The sequence below is a fragment of the Rutilus rutilus genome, assembly GCF_951802725.1.
Source record: "Rutilus rutilus genome assembly, chromosome: 15".
Taxonomy (NCBI): domain Eukaryota; kingdom Metazoa; phylum Chordata; class Actinopteri; order Cypriniformes; family Leuciscidae; genus Rutilus; species Rutilus rutilus.
This window is the reverse complement of record NC_140220.1, coordinates 19710561-19732452: the sequence shown is the minus strand read 5'-3', so window position 1 is coordinate 19732452 and position 21892 is coordinate 19710561. Positions and strand designations below refer to the sequence as shown.

The window sequence follows — 21892 nt, the reverse complement described above, 5'->3', positions numbered from 1 at the left end:
TGACCTCCCTGTAAGTCACTGAATAATTTGCTACTGGTTACCATAATGATAATTGCTTCTGTAAAGATAATAATTACAGTAGGGTCTAAAAGTCTTACAATTTAAAAAAGTATCTTTTAGAATCAAATAGGCTAAACCTTGTGCAAAAGAGCTTTATGTTTTTTTTTTTACTTTTAATCCCAGATTCTCAATTTGGACTCACTGTATATTTTTACTAATAAAGCTTGTATTCAGGTGTATAGATTCTGGATTTTCATTCTGGTGTGTAAAGCTAACACGATCGCCTCTTTATCTCTGTGCTTACAGTGGTCCATGCAATATCAGAATGCTCATACTGGTATGAGAGCTGGTCCCGTGGGTTTACAGTCGACCCTCTGTGCTTTCTTCTTTTCCTGCCCTGCTTCTCGCTGTCCACATGCAGGCGAAGAAGCGATACCTGCTGGTATCTGTGGGGGCCTGTAGCCTGCTACTAGCCTACCTCTGTGGCCTACAGATCGGTGAGTTCCAGAACCACGCAGAGCTTTATGGAGTCTCACAGATCCCCGGTGTCCCACCTCGTCCGCTTCGCTGGCCAGAATGGGTCGATCCTCCGCTGCAGACGTACCTGGGTGAGGCAGAGCAGGAAGAGGACGGGCCACTGCTTCTTCATCAACACACGTCTCCTCGCGAGAGGCGAGAAATCCAGAAGAACATCTACAAGAGCCGACGATGTCGTATGGACACCTGTTTCGATTTCCAGCGCTGCGAACGGGGCTTTAAAATCTATGTGTACCCCCCTCAGAAAGGTGAAGCACCCTCGGAAAGCTACCAGAAGATTCTGGCAGCCATCGAGGAATCGCGGTTCTACACGACGGACCCTAACCAGGCCTGTCTTTTTGTACTGAGTATAGACACTCTAGACAGGGACCAGCTGTCCGCTCAGTATGTACATAATGTCCGAGCCCGAATTCAAAGCCTCCCCCTGTGGTACGAAGGGAGGAACCATCTGATTTTTAACTTGTACTCTGGAACATGGCCTGATTATACGGAGGAACTAGGCTTCGATATCGGCCAAGCCATGTTGGCCAAGGCCAGCACCGACATGGACAACTTTAGACCACACTTTGATGTGTCCATCCCTCTGTTTTCAAAAGACCATCCTCAAAAAGGAGGGGAAAAAGGTTATCTGAATCTTAACAATGTCCCTCCTTTACGGAAATACTTGCTGGTCTTCAAAGGGAAGAGGTATCTAACTGGCATTGGTTCTGAAACCAGAAATGCTCTGTATCATATACATAATGGGGATGATATCATTTTATTGACTACATGCAAACATGGGAAAGACTGGGAGAAACATAAGGATGCAAGGTGCGACAGAGATAATGAAGAATACACAAAGTAAGTCCAACATTTTCCTGTTTTTATCACGCTGGTGTAAGGATTGGAGCTTGTCTTTAAAGGAATCGTTCACCCAAACATGAAAATTCTTCCTTTTTTTTTGTCCATACAATGAAAGTCAGCAGTTGAAACATTCTTATGAAAAACGTCTTCTTTTGTGTTCCACACATTCCAGGTTTGGAATGACTCGGATCATTCACCGGATGAGTAAACGATGAGTAAACAATGGTAGAATTTTCATATTTTGTGAACTTTTCCTTTCCTTCCTTTCCTTACAATCTCAGTCAAGGCAATGAGGTGCAGATTGTTGTTTGCTCGATTCATATGCATTTTTTTTTTTACTGTTTTGTTTGGTCATTTAAAGGTTAACCTGAGTAAACGGCATTGAGGGTAGAAAGCAAAATGGCAGTGTTTAATGTCAGTGTGATTTAGACTGTTGCTTGTTTTGTACTCTAGACTGTAGTGTTCATGTAGTTATCATGGGAATACCGCTATAAATGGAAGTGGTGTTGCATTTGTCTAGCTCAGGAAAAAAGTGCTGTGGAAAAGGACTCTAGAGGACTCTTAGCCTGAAACAAAGCCAGTCTTCACCTTTTTGTGACAAATAAATGAGAGTGGTTTGTGTAAATGCACCGCTTTGGTGAGATTTATTTATTTAGTGTTTAATTCTCTTCAGTACAGTGATAAAAAGTGATTGCCTTATATTATAAAGATGTGTGTGCAATGTAAATATTTAATTTCTTTTGCTAAGATGCATACATTAGATACTGATTCCCATGTGCAAAAACTAGTGGCAGTAATAAAGCGTTTTCTGTGGATCCAGTTTTTTTTTTTTGTCAGATACAATTTGTGTTTATGATCAGTTCTGAACAATTTAACATTATTTTTTATTTTTTATTTTACTGTGTACTCAGATATATATATTCCAGCCTGCTTTGAAAGGCTGATCATAAACATCAGTGAGAGACACAGGGTGTATATATATATATATATACAGTATACACCCTGTGTCTCTCACTGATGTTTATGATCAGCCTTTCAAAGCAGGCTGGAACTATATTTTACATTTATATTAAGCCCTTCTCTCCAAAAAGGCATCAGTATTATATTCAGCTTTGTTTTAGTTGTCCCTGATTCTATTGTACTGTTGTAATGGTGTTATTACACATTTATTACCATGTAATTACAGTGTAATTACATAGGCACAGTTGTATTTCCATTTTCTGAGTGTTACAAGAAAAGCAGACTCACAAAATACTCTGTGTGTGAATTGTTTCAATTGTGTTAGAAGAAAAAAAGCATGAGTGTAATTTAAAATTGTTAAAATTGTAAGCAACATTGGAAACTAAAAGATACAAAAACAAGAAAAACATTTTATATCAAATTAACCATCATTTTCACATTATGTTTTTATGATTCAGATAAATGATACAAAACAGGAGTTATGATTTACCCAATCAGTACAACAAAAAGGACAGATGAAATCAAAACATGTTTGGACATTACACCAATTTCGATTTACTCACTGGTTTTGAAATGAAATGCTCAACGAACAAATGTTGTTCAGGTGTCCGCATAGTTTTGACCATTTAGTGTATTAAAGAGTACTGCATTAATGTATATAATGTAGAGTATCAAAGAGTTGGCATGATTTGACTTTTAAGTAATTGGTGAATCATCAGACTGAAGAAAGTAGGGTTAGAAGGTCTTGACTAGCAGACTCTTTATACTTCAAATGAATTGAGAGGATTTCAGAGAGGCAGAACAGTCAATAAATGGCCCTCGATTGAATTAAGCAGGAGCTTAGAGTTACAGAAAATACCACACACACACACACACACACACACAAAGTTGTGTTTTCATGCTTTATGAGGACTTTCCATAGACATAATGTTTTTTATACTGTATAAACTATATATTCTATCCCGTTGCTCTATACCCCTAAACCTACTCATCACAGAAAAGCATTTTCAATAAAACATATTTTGTATGATTTAGGCTATAAGCTGTTTTCCTCATGTTGACCAAAAATGTCCCCACAAGGGCAAGAATTTCGGATATTGCCAGCTTTGTGTGTGCTTTGCTATCAGTGCTGTATCTATTGTAGCCATGTGTGGTGCAGGTAACTGGTCTATAATGCATGGTTTTGTCATACGTTTATGGTGAACAATAACAGGTGAGCTATGAGATGGATCATTAGTGGTGTATTCTGCTCCTTAAAACATTTGCCTAGCTCTGTAATTTAACAAGCTGAGGAAGTAATTTAAATTATACTTTACACAATACTGAATGAAAATTGCATCACATAGGCTACATAAACAACAATGATGGTATTGCATATAAGGACTCTATCCTTATGCTCTTCAAGGCCAGTTTCACACGTACTGTGCGGGATGTGAGCTTTCACACTGATAGTGTTTATGGTCCATCACAGAGATCTTTGGAGACTTTGTCTCAGGGGTTGATTTTTATTAAAACTATCAGATTTCAGAGTTTTCTTTTTGTTATATGAAGGCTACATTAAAACTGTCTTATAAAAATGAAGGTATAAAAAAACAGTTTCCTTCTTTTTAAATGCCTTACATTTTATTGTTTCAGGCTTAAAATATGACAAAGGATTTGTTTAAACAAGGAAACAAAAGTGTCAGTGAAGAGCTTGAGATGAAATATGAGATGTGATGTGAGAATAATAGCCTAATACTCAAGTGTGAAAATATTATGTATGTATTTAGGATGCATTAAATGCTGGGCATAAAATTAAAATTTCCATTATACTGCAATGGTGTTATATGATGGACCATATGATCATGCTGTCATATACTGTATACAGTTGTGATCATAAGCTATCTTAAATACATTTTTCATGTAATTTGATTATTTTGTTTTAAATATTATTTTGTCTTGTGTACTATACTGTATGTAAACATCTGTTATTTGAAATAGCTTATTTATGAAAGTACTAAATGAAAAAAGAAACATGCCATGTTTATTATCCCTCATATTTTGTTGAAATTGTTAACATTTGGCAAGGTGTAGTGGATGTAAACTTATGATTTCAACTGTATATTTACTGTTAGAAACGGAGAGTGGACAAATTGAACTAGAGAAACAGTGAAAGTGTGTTTGTTTTTAATAGAGTTTTTTTTTTTTTAAGTCAGCAAACAAAATTTGTTTTCTGTTGAGCGTGACGCGTGGACTAAGTGCCTAAACTCTACTCTCAGATCCACTTCTGACAGCTTATACGGGCAGTGTGAACGCTGTAACCTGTTAATATGTGCTGCAAATCTACGTTGCAGATGCAATAAGTGTGAAACAGATCAACACCACCTAACTCAAAGAGGCAACAAGCACAACACCACTGCAAAAAAACTAGTAATTCACATGATTTATTAATGCCGCGCTGCATGCAGGGAACCAGAGTTCTGCTGTGTAAATGTGCAAATCCTATAGTCTTAAGAGTGATGAAATTTGAGAGAAGCCAGTGAGATTTCTGGTCTCGCCACTGGACTCTTGATGGAAAGTTCACATTGACAAGTTTTCATTAGCAAGTAAGCCAGAGTCAAAGAGAGCCACGTTTCATAAGATGTCGAGTCTGCGTTTGTGCCTACAGTGGAAGATGGAAGACAAGAAGGAGGAATAAGGTGGAAAAAAAAGGGAGAACGAGCCCCCACTGATAAGATGTATTGATAGACTCTAAATTAGAGCAGCTCACAACTGGGTGCTTCCTAGAAATCCATCACACTCGAGAAAGAGCGAGACAGCATAAAGAGAGAAAGAGAGACAGGCAAGAGAGTGAGATAGACAGAGCGAGAAGCCTGCTGTTTTTTAATTAGGGTGTGTGATTAACGTGATGTGTTGTTTTTTAGCCTCAGAATCACACAAAAGGGAAGTGATTACAAATCCCAGTTATACCTCCAAAATTAATCACCCTCTTCAATAAACACAGCTCCTCAAACTTTGAGAACTCACTGTCGTGCAGTGTTAAATCCTAAACTTTTATGACAACCAACCTTGACAAATCCATCCATCGTCAGGCATAAAGGGTGGCCACATTGTTATGAATTGCATGAAAATGACCAAATTTGTTGCAGTGTTGTCATTCCACATTTGAGCAGGGCAACTCGGGCAACTATGTAACTAGGCTAATTTTATTCATTGTTTGTTTTGTTTTGTTCAATTCGTAATTTTTGTCTTCCTTTTTTAAATTTTGTCGGTATGTCTTCATGACATAGGCTATTCATTCTAGGTATTTTTATTTACGGCAAAATTGCATCTTATTTTAGTCAACAAAAGCATTTTAACTGATGTGTTTAACTTCTGTAAAGCTTCTTCAGTTATAATTTCCGTTAAGGTCTAGTTAATGTAATAGAGCTCACATTTTTTTCAGACGTAATGCGTATGTTACAAAAGTTAAAGTGAATTTTCTGTATTTTGTATAAACTGTAGCTCAAAACTAAAAATAAAAAAAAAGATGTGAAAGTGCTTCATTAAACCAAATATTCAAATGTTTTATGTATAACATTTAAACGTATCAACATTTAACCAAAACATCAAGAAAACTAAATACCTAATCTCGTAAAATAACATTATAACCCACACTACTGGAACAATGTATCATGATGTTACGAACTGCTCCGAGACACGAAGGTTAAGATCCAAACGCAGCTTTTATTTAAGGCGTAATCCAAAGAACAGGCAATAGGTCAAACACAGGCAGGCAGTCCGTAAAAAGAAACAAACCAAACAGGCAGGGGTCAGAGGCAAAAGAGTAATCCAGGGAACAGGGAAAGAAATCCAAAAAACCAAGAGACATGAAACCAGGGAGAATGCTCAGAAATGCAGTGTGACACAAACAAAACTTCACCGTGAGTGAATGAGTGAACATGGAATAAATAGGCTGAAACTAACAAGGTAATGAGACACAGGTGAATGCAATCAGTGATGATGAGTCCGGGCAGTGAGTTATGGGAAATGTACATTGTGAGGGAGTGATAATAGTCTGGTGTGGAGTGCTCTCAAGGGCAGCTGGTGAGCGTTACACATGACAAAAAAGTATTTTACCATTTGGTTGCAAATTTGAACAATCTTGCTCGTAAGTATATATTTTTTTATGATGTGCTCAAACCAGCTTAGGTTTACCTTGCATTAGCACTTTCATGTTGATGTCTTACTACAAATTGTACATTTTTGCATGACTAAGATTGCAATAATTCATACGAAATTGCTAACTTCTACAATACTTAAAATTTTCCATGAAACTGTGTTGTAATACAATGTTTTTAAATTCTTTATTCATTGTTCGAGTTTTAGTGTGCCTAGTGCATTTACAGTGTGTCTGGTAACTTCAAATGTACTTGTGCATTTACATCATTTTGTACATAAGCGAGTTGCTGCGTTGATGTTGTGTATTTGTCTAATTAATTAATCTCATATTTATAGGATATTTGGATGTGTTAATTAACTCACTGTTATTCACTGTTTAGCTTCAGCTTGAGTAGCTCAAGCGGGTCAATCTCTGATATTATTGAGTATGATAGGATTATTTTTTAGAGTTTTCTTCTTCAAAACATTTGTTAGTGCTTTGTTAATGTCTTGTAGTGTTATTTTTGGGGAAAACATCTAGGGTTATGGCTGTAACTATGATTCCCTGAGAAGGGGAACAAAACACTGCGTCATCAGTTGACCCTATGGGAACGCTCCTCGTGAGTTGGTGTGCTACACGTGTGCTACACGCCAATTTTGATTGGCTTGCGCAGTTAGGCTAGGTGACGTCAGTCAAAGGGCGCATGAAGAAGACATCATCAGCTTCAATTGTCTGAAGGGCAGATGTACAGGCTTGACAGAAGTATGGCAACACGATGCAGTGTTTTGTTGTCATTCACAGGGAACCATAGTGAAGTTCCCTTTCGAAGTGGAACTTAACACTGCGCTGTCAGTTGAGCTATGGGAACGCCATACTGACAAAATGCCTACACACTGTGCTGTGAATTTCCCAGTGAGCTAAGCCATAGCCAGAACATTGCCACACCACACCTAGTGACCAAGGGCTTTAGCTCATAGCTAGATAGGGAGGCTGTAATTCCTGTGTCTGCCCATAACCCCCCAAAAAGGGAGGAAGCAGACAGACAGCCGACAGCCAACCTCCACCATCCATAGAGATCTTCAGAGAAATGGCGAAAGACCCATTCCTTTCTCTTATTGCTCTATTACTGAAAGACTTGCCACCTTAACCCATTCCATCAAGGAGACATAGATAGTAGAAATGTAATTATTGATATAAAAAATGCATTCTGTTGATGAATAAAAGCTAAATTGGCTTGCCATAGCAAGTCACTGTGTTTTAAATGATAAAAGCAATACTTGATACTTGATGGTTAATCTTTACTGAGGGATGTGCATCCATATTGACCAGTAGCCTATGTCCAGCCAATCAACATTTTAAATGCAATATAGCCTATAAATCAATAGTCAATGTCAATGCATTGCTTTCTATCTTGCATTATTGCAGAGTTGTAACTAAACCTTGACTGAGAGACTAGATAATCATTTTCTTGTTTTAAAAGTATGTGTGCATATAATGAGGAGTGTCATCCTGCCCATATATTGTACTGGTCCCCACAGATGTTTCTGCTGGAAAGTGCATGTTTTATTTCGTGCATGCGCATATGAACGCATTTTAACGCGCGACGCAGTTATCTTTTCCCAGCTGCAGTTTATAAACAAACACCGTTGCCCTTTGTCGTTTGTCAAACGTAATAAATAGTTGTATTTCACTCTCACTTTTTTTGTCAGGCACTAAGTCACAGAACACAGCCCTGGAAGTGGCCGGCATTAGCAAGCAGGACACAGACAGACCAAAATATGCACTGCCCAGCTGGGTTAGACAGACAGACAGACTAGAGAGAGATGCACATCAACTTAACTTTACTGTTCTTTGCTGACTTCAAACTTGGAGAGGAGAGAACACAAGTCTACCGGATTGCTGTTCCCGCAATTCACTCTCATGGTGTTTTTTTCTCTCTCTCTTTTCATGACCAGAAGAATAATTCCACTTAATTTTCTCATCGATCTTGTAAACTTTTGATTGACACGCTTTAACACGAGGGGGAGGCGGGGTCTTGAGTAATTTGCGGGGCCCTACGCAACTTGCGTAGTGTGCGTTTAGGGCTGATCAGCTCTGGTGGCAGCCAGTCGAAATAGCTGCGTACCACACGTGCTTCAGACACCGGCTCATGTGGAGCATTTCCATAGCTTCAACTGACAATGCAGTGTTGAGTTGCACCTCGAAAGGGGACTAAATTATATATTCATTTCAGATATTCAGCTGTTCCTACAGTATGTCTACAAATGTTTTTGCGGTATAATTTTGACTTACTGTTACTGTTGACTCTGGTGAGTTCTGTACTTGCTGTGCTTTGAGCATGGAACACAGTGACCACCGGAAATATATTTGATGAAAGTCGATATTGATGAAGTTTCAGTTTTCAGCTTCAGTCGGCTAATCAAACACAGAACACAACACTAAAGCAGAGCCGAATTTCTTCAGAAAATTAACCACTGTAGACGAATTAATGTCGCTGAGCTCAAATTAAAATTGTACCCCTTCATCACTTTTCATATACAGGAACAGCTGACTAAATGTGTTAAATTAAATACATAATCAATGTATAATACAGCTTTCTTCAGTCATAAACATATAGAATTACAAGTGTGGATGCATTTTAGCCAGCAAGTGATCAGGATGTTGTGAGATGATGTTTCATGATGCCTTTGGTGTCAGTGAATATGGCAAATGTTTTTGGTTGAAAGAAATGGGGTTAATGAGAAAAAGCATCGCTATAAAATGGTAAGGAGTGCCTTCTACATAGTGATTTTGGTGATATTCGATTCTTTTTGAAGTGAAAATCTGTAGGATAACAAATTAACACAGTATACCAGCTTGGCCTGCTTTTGGCTGAGAGATGGATCATGTTTCTAGCAGGAGATTTTCGGCTACCAAGAGACTTTCAGAGATTTCAATAGGCATTCTCAGCAGTTTGGGAGAACACTGCACTGTGGGAGACAGCGGGAAAGAATGAAAGATATGAAGAGGCATTTGACAGAGGAAAGAAAAATAGTGTAAAATGTTCTGAAACGTCAGTAACAAGGCCACCTACTGGGAAAGAGCTGGTGTAGTTAGTGGTGTTTGTCCAGTAACAGAAAATCCATCCACTCTTCTCACTAATAAAACTCTCTCAGCTCCTGAGGACAAAAACTGCATGGAGAACAGTCATATTTTATAGTGGTAGTTTTATTATAAATTCTCATTCTGCAACATATTTACCTTCAATAACACTTGAAAACACTTCTTACAGTAAACACTGGATCTGGAGGGGTTCTTTGTGTAAATAATGTTAATCTAACTAAATTAGCCAAACATTCTTAGAACATATTTTTGTTAGCTGTGCATACATGCTCACATTTTGTTCATGAATCACACTGTATGAATTTGCATGAAATTGCCACCTCATACAATAGGTTTTGTTTTATCATGAGATGGGGTTAAATTAAACACATATGACTTTTTGGAACCCAAAAGGAGTTACCTAACAAACAGCAAACAGCAGTGTGAGACTTTGTTAAATCTCTTGTTTTTTATGTCCCTCATAAGTCATGTGGGTTGTGAACAAAATGGTGAGTAAATGATGGCAAAATGTTAATTTCGGGTGAACTATATTGTAAACTTTTTTTTGGAGAGCTACATCTTGCTGCACCTGCATGGTCTGTGGCTAAATTTAGCTTTGCTTGGATTTCAGAGTGATCTGTTTCTCCAGACTGTTGTGCCAGCACTCTTAAACATGATTTACTCTGTCACAGACAGCCTGTGTTCACACCTTCATTTCATTGAGTAGCCACCTGAGCCCATTCATTTGTATCACAGCCTGCATAACTGCATGACACATTGAGAGGATTCTACCACATCTGTGCATTAAATATCACATGCAATTTGTATCATGCATGCACAGAACACACAAAATAAGTATGTTTTAACTGCTGGATAGAAAAACATATTCTCATTCACTTTCTGTGCCTTCAGCAACTGCTCTGTGTGAATTGTCTCCCGGCTGGCGCTTTTCGAAGAGGGTGCTCAGGCATGCGTTCCTCGTGGTTCCGGTCCCGCTGCTGCCAAGGCAGAGTGGTGACTCAGATCATGGGGCTCGGAAATGGACTTAGTAGAGGGGTTTGAGACAGGTCCCGCCTTTTCTCAACCCTCACCTGCTAGATCCAGCACTTTCTCTCGGGATCCGGAAGCACTCTCTGCGGTTTCTTTCGCCCCAAGTGAAGGTCCCGTACTGATGCTTTCCAGCTCAGATGAGGTGGGCGTGCTCAGTATTGAGCCAGGTGAGATAGATAACTCACCACCTAGAGACCCTGCACTCCTTCAGGACCCGACGCAACAGAATGCGGCGCAGGACTAGATTTGATGGTCCAGTGTGGGCCGGTTGCAGCAGAATAAAATGATTTGCTGGACTCCCGCAAAATAGAAATATCTAAAAATAAAACTTCTTAAAACAGGTCTATGACAAGCAAAGTTTAGACATTATGAAAGATTCATTGTGCAGTCAGCTTCATTGATTATAACAGAGTTTTGTGAATTGCAATGAATTCAGATGTCAGCTTTTTACATTAAGGGTGCTCACTTTGTGTGCATTCTGCCATGCCAAACCATGCACACAGTAGCCTATGAATGTTGATGCTTTAAAAACAAATAATTTATGAGAAGCGTTTATGCTGGGATGTGTGGGTTGTGGCTAGGCGACACGTAACTATTTCATGGAAATTTCATGGACGTACAGAAAAAATCGAGTTATACTGTTATGCAGGCACTTGCTTTTGCAGTCATGTAAACTGCTTTTAAAATGCTGTATTGCTGGTTCATTAAAAAGTAAATGAAATTACAGACTGTATAATTATTTTCTAGAGCAAATAATTTATTAGCAAGTTCACTGACTTCTTATATAGTAACTCACTCCTGCAGGTGTGTAAGAATTACAATTGTTGCTGTTTTCGTGATAATACAACATTGAGTTTAAATTGATAACATTGAGCAATTGTGCAGAAACATGAAATGCCATATTAATAATTTGAGATATCATGCCATATCATTTATATGATCAAAATACAGTAAAAACTCTAATATTGTGAAATATTAAAACAATTTAAAATTTTCTATATTCATATTTTAAAAATGTAATTTACTTCTATGATGCAAAGCATGTGTAAATCATTATACATGTCTTCAGTGTCAACATGATCCTTCATAAAACCTTTCTAATATGCTGATTTGGTGCTTAATTATTATTATTGGTGCTCAATTTTTAATAATTGAAAAGAGTTTTGCTGCTTAAAGGGGTCATATGACGGTTCTAAAAAATTTAAATTATTTTGTGTATTTGGTTTAATGCACTGTGTTTACGCAGTTTTAGGTTAAAAAAGTATTGTTGCTCCTCTGTGCCCTGCCTTTCTGAAACTCGTTGATTTTTACAAAGCTCATCGTTCTGATAAGCGCGGTGTGCTCTGATTGGCCAGCGATCCAGTGCATTGTGATTGGCCCAAATAGCTTAAGCGTGTGATGGAAATGTCCCGCCTCCATATTTGGAACATCAGCTCCCAAAGCAATAATGACAGGTGATAATGTTGGTACTACCTTATCAATTCGAACCCGAATCTGATCCGGAAAATGCAGATGTCCAAGCTGATTAACAACTTTGCCAGCGCGACTGGAGCAGAACGTATCAGATTGGTAAGGTTTTATTTCATTGGATACATAATTACTGATTATAATGACTTATACTGTCTTTTTACACGTCACGCTGCGCTACGGGGAGGAGAACACTATGTAAACGTAAAACCATGTCTGCATTTGTGATCGTAGAAACAACATGCAAGCGTGACTCTATTATATGCTCAAAACTTGTGTTTGAATAGTCAGTAGCAAATTATTCAAATATGAAAACATACACATAAGTCTGTGAGTCAGAAGCGCCAGACTGTACTTGCAAAGATGGAATTGCCCCACTTTTTAGAACCAGCCTTTGTGTACAACCAGCCTTGTACTCTTGCAGGTTCTGGAAACAGTCCTCAGAAAAATGCGCAGCACACAGTCAAATATTTTGGTTGTACTGTTCTGGAACAGTGTTGAAAGCTTAACCACTGTTTTTTTAATTGTGTTCTCTTTTGGAAGGCCAAAACAAGGTAGTTTGGCTTTCGCAACGAAAAACACAGCGTCTTCACGACATGGCGGCGCCGGCGGCAACAATAACACAGCGAGAATAAAAGTTACGCCTTCTTTCTTTGCGTATACATTTGGGCGGTGTTATGCAACTCTGCCCCCACACACTGACGTAGATTTGTGGGGCTGAATGAAGCGTTTTAGGAAGGCGTAGCTGAGCCTTAACTTTTACAAAGAATATCTCTTTGCGTTTGAGACTTTGAGCTTTGTAACTGCAGATCTTATGCACAAACATCTACATAACACACTAAAGAAAAAGGAAAACAAGAAATCGCATCATATGACCCCTTTCATATTTTTGAAAAAAAAAAATTCAGGATTCATAATAATATTAACAATGGAATAAATGTTCATGAAATAAATGGTGAGTATAAGAGACATTAAAAATGTATCATTCAAAATATCTAAATCATTCCAACCTTTTAATGGTAATGTACCTCAGGACCAGAATTGTACCTTAGTACCTTACATCACATCAGGACCAAAAAAGCATAGCCATAGACATTGGGGGAGAACCATAAGGATGACATACACACATACAAGTGAGTGTCGGAACAATCTGCATCTCTACCTCCGCTACAGAATTAAACGCTTTGTTTTTTACTGATACAGAGAGTATGTGAAGTAGCACTCTTTTAAATGAACTTGTCTTCTTGTCTGATCCTGTGGAGGTCAATCCTTTTTTCCGTATAGTATATGAAAAGTGACATCACCATTAATAAAATTTTACTCTGCTCAGCTGTGTCAATTCAAATTCATTCACCTGTCCAAAATTGAACAAACCTGCAGTTTCAGCCATTCTTCACACTACCAGACAGCTGATGAGTCAGGCACTTATTTACATTTTTTGAAAAAGTATTTCTAACAGGTTTCAACCCTCAAGGAAGACATGTGGAGATTCACTAGCAGAGAATGTGGTAAAGCTTGTAAAAATGAAAGATCAATATGTTTGGATGGCTGGCCTCTGGCCTTTTTTTTTTTTTTTGTCTGTCTGTCAGAATATTAAAACAGCAATAGAGCCATTGCAGACTTGATGAGTGGTGTAAACTTGGAATTAAGCCTTTTTCCCCATTATTATTTTTATCGGAACCAGACACCAGTTATCTTGCCAAGAAAAATCTTTCGTCAGCATAGGAGAGAAACTTGAGAAGATGTTGTATTCGTGCCAGGTCTATGTGTTCCCGATGTTTCTCTGCCGTAGTACCGTAATATTGAGCTTATATACACCACTGAGTGACTTTCAACTTCCTTGTAAGGTAGAAAAACATGTTGCTTATGTTTAAAAATGGAACGTATACCTCATGCTTACACATGGTACAATCCACAATCCATCTGTGTATACATTAGTGGTACATTTGTATCAGTTGAAGAAAACGTTCCTTTCCTTGTAAAGAACATGCCAATTGTACACATTTAATGTATCATCATCATTGAAACATCTCTGCTCAGTGAACGTTGCATTGCACACATACCTCTAAGCAAAATATATAACTCTCCCAGCTCCTCTTCCTGTGTCTAAAATATGATCCTTAAACACGTGTCCATGCAATCTGTAGTCTAACTCATGCATTTTAAACTTCATAAGATAATACAACTGATTATGAATACAAATAAAGAATAATAATACAGATACATAATATTAAATAATATTAAAAGATGAAAGTTTAGCCTTCAGTGGTTTCTTTAGAGAGGAGGATAAAAAAGCATTAACTTTTATCAATATTTTAGGTTTTTATTTGTGAATTTTAGAAGCTGTTACAAGTCACTATTCTTTTTTTAATCTTTTTAAAAACTTTTTCTAATTCCTTTTTACTTTTAAAGGTCAATATTCATAAAACAAATGCTTAAATGAGTAAAAGTACAAATAAACTATGTAATTCCACAATTATTATGAGATTAAAACTGAATGCATAAAGAATAAAACAAGAATTTGAAAAATACTGATAATGTTATATGTGACCCTGGATTACAAAACCAGTCACATGTCGCACGGGTATATTTGTGGCAATAGCCAACACTACATTGTATGGGTCAAAATTATTGATTTTTCTTTTATGGCAAAAATCATTAGGATATTAAGTAAAGATCATGTTCCATGAAGATATTGTTTAATTTTCCTACCGTAAATATATAAAACGTTTATTTTTGTAAGTGAATGCAGCACAATCGCGAACATAAATGGACAATTTTAAAGGTGATTTTCTCACTGTTTTGATTTTTTTGCACCCTCAGATTCCAGATTTTCAAATAGGTGGCACAGCGCGGATGAATCCAATGTTTTGAGGAGAATGTGCGGCTGTCAGTCACCGCGCCGGTGTGGATACTGTCATTCAGAATCACAAATTCTACTTTTTGGAAGTATGACCAACATAAGAATTTTCACTGGAAAATGTAATCTGAACAAGTAAGTAACATCCACTTCTGTTCTGACCAACTAAGGGGAAAAAAGCATTGCGGTAAATCGCGCTGATTAAATCTATCGATCGCTTATCATATCACGTCAAACCGTGCAAATTATACTTTGTTCTCAAATTGTTAATGTTAACAACATCAGCATTGCGTGACTACATTTAATGTGTATTAGGGCTACCTGTAGTTCAGTTTCCATTTCTGTGCAGTCTAATTTCTAATTGTCATACCAACAAATTAATGTTCCTTAGACCTGGTTCTTACCTGTCCAGCAGAAAAAAAGCCATCTCTGCGTCCGTTTTGAACCCCTTCAAAACACGGATTTCATGCCAACTTTCAAAAGCCCTTCCGATATTTATCCTTGTTTTCGCATGGGCCCGGTTGCAGTCTCTTTTTTTCTGTAGGCACTCCGAAGTCTTTTGCATTTTACAATGGGTGAATCTCCAGTTGTCACTGGTGATTGTCGTTTGAACCTTTCTGGATCCGCCATCAAATTGTTTATATCAAATGCTGTGAGAAAAGGCTATAAATCTCCACCTCCAACATCCTCACACGCAATATAGCCTACTAGCTGAGACTCCTTCTTTATGTGTACAGATGTGACGTAATGACACAAAGACATGCTCAAATTTCCCACGGAAATCCACCAGTACCACTGGAATTGAAAACATTATTACAAGCTTGCCGTTTTGAATCGAGCTAAGGCAAGCAGATAGTTTTGAACACTGGCTGGTTATGTACTTGCTCAAAAATGTATTTTGGATGACTTTTAACCCAAAAAAGTTACGGACTGCAGCTTAACTTGAATGCAAATTACATTTTATACCCACATAACTGTGTATAAAGTTTTATATAATGCAAGGAAACACATTTAAACAAAAAGTTGAGCAGAACTACAAGAAAAAGTGAAAACATCAGTGAAAATCCATGTGGAAATAAATTAAGATGTAAATAGTGTATTATAAAACATTGCTTATAAAATTTGGCTTATACATAGAATCACAACAACACCCTAATAAATAACAGCTCTTTGGAGAAAGGTTAGTACATTTGCAATTAATTGCTCATATTTTCAGTGTGTGACTATTTTCGTGTCTTCTGCTGTGTCGGAAATATTTCCTCACATTATTCTTGAGAAAACGTGACAAGCCTTAACAAGCGTTGTTTCTGTCATCTAAACAGCACACACACACACACACACACACACACACACCAAAAACTCACACAGCCACAAAATATGTTTTATGTGTTTCAGTGGAATGTGACTATATTAAGTGTGGAATTTATAGATACTGTGACATAAACAGAATACTTGAGTTCACAATGAACCACAGTATTTATCTGCTCATACTATGGATTTCCTTGCTGAATCCAAACATATACCCCCATATGTTGTATACACTCAAATAAGAACATTTGATTTATTTTATATATTTTATTATATTAATGCTGACAAACTCACTCTGCAAAAAATAAAATAAAATAAATCTTATTTATTTTCTCTTTGGGTCCTGATGAACAAACTTTTCCCCAAGAGATTTAGAAATGGATTTTGTGACTTAATAATTGGACCCAATAATTGGTAAGAAAATTATGTGAAATATATATTTTGGAGCGATATGTACATTCATGAGCAGTTATTTTGCAAACAGACTGGCATTGACCCCGGGATTTTCTCCAAATGTGCAGTGTGTAACTGAAGCCCCACAGAGCAATTTGATTTTTGGTCCCCTTTAAGGATTACAAAAAATTCATAACCGTGTCTAAATAGATTTATTTCTCATAACCCCCTACTATGAAAATGTAATATAGAACGTACCCACATTCAGCTCAGTAAGCATTTAGTGCAAAAAATAATTTTCATAAATATCCCTCAGTCTTTCCCATGCCGTTTTTGAGTGCTGGCATTTATTTAACCACAACTTGATTTACAGGAATGTCAATGTGCCTTCACCCAGAAATCTGAACCAATCACCATTAGTGCTGCATTCATTAAATCATCTCAGCTGTTATTTACCATGACGTGGTTATCGATCTGTTCTTATTATAAATTTATTCCTCTCCAAAAATAATTTAATCAGAAACCGTATAACTGCATCACTGCCCCAAACTCATCATTAAAGGCTGCAGTTAGTGAAAAAGCTTGATAAATCAATATACCTGCCTGCTACAGTATGTAAAAGTTGGCATTTTATTATATATTTTTATTTTATTTACATGTGTATGGCTCCCTTTTTCTTGTATAAATTCAGCTCATTCACAAAAGTAAACAGTAGTCTATAGTTAACAGTGCAATATGAAGTATAATCAGCCAGATTTCATGAAGATTTCCTATGAATTCGTACCACGTGACTAGTATGGAAACATGATTTAAAAAAAAAAAAAAGTAAGCATGAAGCCCCCAACCGTCTCGTTATAAAACAAGAATCAACATTGGCTGGGCTTTTTGAAGAAGGTGAGAAAAGTTGTTAAAGCGACGCAGAGATGGCGTTTTTATTTCTCAACAGGCGAGTAAGGTGTTTAATTGAACAAATAAATTACCATTATGCATCTCTCTAACAGAGTTGATTGTAAGCATTATCTATTGTGAAGGGTAATTTCATTATGGTTGTTATAATGCTGTGCTGGAATTTATTTTCAAGTAAGCATAATGGGTAAAACTACAGTAACATCTTCAGCTAGTCAGCTTGAGATCCTTTCCATCTAAACTGGTTAAATCTCTTAAGCCTTGTAGTGAATGTTTTATGAGCAGTATAATAACCATATTCATCCGCGCAATCATGCGGAGCCGAAGCACAACCAAAACAATGTTCATCCGCAAAATGCTTGCAGTTTTGTGTTTTAACTGCTAGAGGGCCGAAAGTTACATAGTGTACATTTAACTATAGAACATAAACATTAAGTGGAACTATCTGTGTGTGTATTTTGAACGTTTGGTGCATTTATATGTAATACTAAGGTTAATAAAACACTGTCGCACGCGTTTAAAATGGACAGTTATTTTTAGGGTTGTAATGAGATTGTATTGAAGTAAGGCTTAATGGATTTTAATGACTTTTTAATTATTTACATTTTTGGCACACTGCAATGCTGGAAGATGGGAGAAGCATTGGATGCTAATGTTCCTTCTGTCAGCATTGTGTTTCAGTTTAGTTACACAGACACATTACACACACACGCACACGCACGTACGTTAATGTTGTGTTTTCATTTTTTATTGGGATTTTCCTTAGACATAATGATTTTTATACTGTATTAACTTTATATTATATCTCCTATATCTAACCCTACCCCTAAACCTACCCATCACAGAAAACCTTTATGCATTTTTACATTTAAAAAAAAAGAGTTTAACTTTAGTTTAAAGTGACATAGTTTCATTGTACTACTCAAACAAGTACTGAGTAAAATTAATTAACTACATGTACTTACTATAGAGTTAAAGTTAGTTACTTTTTATTATGCATAATTTACTGTTATCACTGGAGTAAGTACATGTAGTAACGTGTTACTACAAAAATCTGTTACCAAAAAAATAACTTACTATGATTTATAAGCTGTTTTCCTCATGGGGACCAAAAAATGTCCCACAAGAGCATATATTTTGGATATTGCCATTAACACTGGCTTTTTTGCTCACCAGCCACTGTGGCTAGTGGTTTTCTAAAGTTACTAGACACTCAGCATTTTCACTGGCCACAATTTTGACATCAATACCATGGGGCAAAACTGCCATATATATATTTTTCATATATTATCTCATAATTTGGCAACAGGTATATTAGGCTGCTGTCACTTTGAGACCTAAAGCGTGGATCCGTTGTTTGTGTGTTTTCTTTCTCAATTGTTTACGTATCACTTAAAACATAACTGACTGTGTTTACGTGAATAATCTCCAAGACTGGCATTTTGACATTATTATGTGTATATTTGATTGTTTAAGTGCAATAAGCAGCGAAAATAACTCAATTTAGTATTGAGAGGCAGCTTTATGTTTGTGAACTTTGGGTGTGAGCACAAAATCTGTGGGAATAAGTACAATTATGTGCAATATGCGCAATTCCAAGCATTTTAACAACAACAAAATTCATCCAAAGCAAATGAAACAAGTGAGTGAGGAGAGGCGGGTGAGGATCTGTTCTGCAGAAAATTTGTATTGGAAGCGTTTCAGATATTTCAGTATCAATATGTATCGAAAAATCGAATTTTTTTGATAACACAACATTGCACTTAGTTTATTCATTCAGATGCATTTTTAAAAGACTACGTTTATATTATATATAAAATTCGACCCGCCAAAGTGGCTAGTAGGAGTGACTGCGTTACACGCCACTGCTGAAATCCACCCGCATTTGGCAGGTTTTTAGGTGTTAATGTCAAGCCCTGCCCATAATGTAGGGTTTACCTAAACCACACACACACACACACACATTGTTCAGTTGATTTGAGAACAGAAAGAGAGAAAGATTGACATGTCTGGTGTCTGAAAGTCCATTGCTGTCTTCTACAAAGTAAGTGATTCTTTTCTGGTGACCCAAACTCTCTTCTATCAGTTCATTGTAACTGAGATGTTGTAAGTGATAGTTTGTCCCTGTCAGTGTTTTCTAGTTACCTGCATCTTTGCGACTTGAACTCTACAGCAAAATCCCTTCCAGTCGGTTCACTCAGCGGCCATCTTGGCCTGTATATATAGTATAGCGCATTCATTCTAGAGGTGGTATCAGAAAAGTGATTGGCTCTTTAAACTGAAAGACAGGACTTCTATTAATTTTTCTATGATGGTCCACATCCTGCTCATACTGTCTGTCACAACACAGATAAAGTGTCCCACTAATAACCATAAGAGCTTTTTCCAATTTCATCGTCAACCACAATTGTTTCGGACTCTCATGTTGTTTTCTCACTTGAAGAAACACGGTCAAAGGGCCACGGCATAAAACTGATACAGGAATTAGAGGAAGTATTTCAGAACACTTGCTGTATAATCGGAGATCTCTTGCTCCCTCACTCTCTGTGCTCTGCAATTTGAAACCTGCTGTCATGGGCATTAGAGCAGACTTCAATCCATCCCGCACTGGCGCTCAAAGAGCCGGGTAGACTGGAGGAAATTGATCAGCACTGTAGTTAAGATTGGGAGTTAAATATAGCTGTGTGTTGGAATGCTACACCAGGAGATAAGAGTCTGAGTGCTGTGTGATGCTCCCTGATGTTACAAGCTTTATTTTGGAGTCACGAGGACACACACACAACTGATACATTGATCACGTAGTTGCTTAGCACACGATACATGCATCTTTGCATGGATTTAGCTGTCACTCAGGGGCATTGATAGACACAAATGGCATCCGGGGTTTAGGCCATTAGAGTCATATCAAAATCAGGTATCAAAGATACCTGAAAGTACAAATAATGCGTACGATTTTTTTAAATTGGCTATATATGTTAAAAATGTTTTTGGAAGAATTCCCCTGTATGCTCTCAAAAGACTGCATTTATTTAATCAAAAACTATATTATATTATATAAAATACTAATATAATATAAAAAATTATATTACTTATTTATATTATAATAAAACAGTTTTCTATTTTAATATATTTTTAAATGTAATTTATTCCTGTGATCAAAGCTTAATTTTCAGCATCATTACTCACATGATCCTTCAGAAATCGTTCTATTATGATGATTTGCTGCTCATGAAACATTTTTATTATTATTATCAATGTTGTAAACAGTTGTGCTGCTTCATATTTTTGTTTTCAGGATTCCTTGCAGTTATTTTAGCATGATTTATATAATATTATATTTTGTATTGATATTTTGAATTAGCTTTTATTTTATACTTTGTTTTTATTTTAATTTTAGTTACATTTTTAGTCATTTGTAATGTGTTTTTGTCATTTTTATTAGTTTTTACCTTTTAAATAAAAAATTGTCTTTAGTTTATTTTCATTTCAGTTTTAAAATAAGAAAAACAAATTAAGTAACAAAAATGAGAGTTGTTCGATTGATATCTAACTGGAATTCATTTTCCATCTAATATTTATTTTATTCAGCTTTATTTTAATTAACAAAAATGTTTCAGTAGTTTTAGTTTTTGTTAATTTTACCCAGCATATGCAGAAATATTGCATATTTATTCCAAATATGGTAAAAGGTGAAAGTTTATTGTGAAAAGAATATGAAACAGGTCAAGTAATTGTCAAGTCGAGCTCGATCTCCAGTGGCTTGGCTTTGCTGAAGGAGTAAATCAAGTTTCAGATATGAGATTCCACAGGCCTGAGGACAGGTCTACTGATGGGAACTGGACTTTAACTGTATCTGCACTCAAACTATTACAGTAGGTCATTATGCCCAGAAAGAATATGATGACAGAATGTACTGCTTGCTCATGTAGTGTAAATGTGTGTGTGTGGGTCTGTGTGTGATATAACAGATGGTGAGCAATGTGTAGAGGCACTCTAAATTTCAGCAGTGAAAATAAAGGCCAGCTGTGGAAGGCAAAGCAACGCTGCAATCACAGAGCATTGTCTCACACCGTCTCATACACGAAAGCTTCCTCAGCTCTTAATCCCTTTTTACAAGCAATTAAAATCAGTCTTTCTCTCTCTCTTTCTTACACAGCTTGTGCTTTGAAATGCGATCGCAGGGTGGCTTGTTCAACAGAGGTTTGTGCGGAAGTGTCGCTCAGAACAGCGTGATCCACAAATGGTCCCACTTTTTATTTGTCACACACCCAAGCACCTTTGAAACTAGAACAGACTTTTTTTTACTCCCCATGATCATAATCTGAGTGTCTGTCAGTATTGTTGACAACCTAATAACATTGAGTAAT

At 36.8% G+C, this 21892-nt stretch overlaps 1 protein-coding gene across 1 annotated transcript in view; it reads left to right on the top strand.

The window, feature by feature from the left end:
* Nucleotides 1-398: 398 nt before the first annotated feature.
* LOC311305386 (exostosin-1) overlaps nucleotides 399-21892 on the top strand; it is a 361957-nt gene continuing 340463 nt past the window's right edge. Inside the window, exon 1 of the mRNA XM_084433068.1 lies at nucleotides 399-1377. Within this exon, the coding sequence (XP_084289194.1) occupies nucleotides 416-1377 (962 nt within the window). The 5' untranslated portion in view covers nucleotides 399-415. The remainder of the gene's footprint in view (nucleotides 1378-21892) is intronic.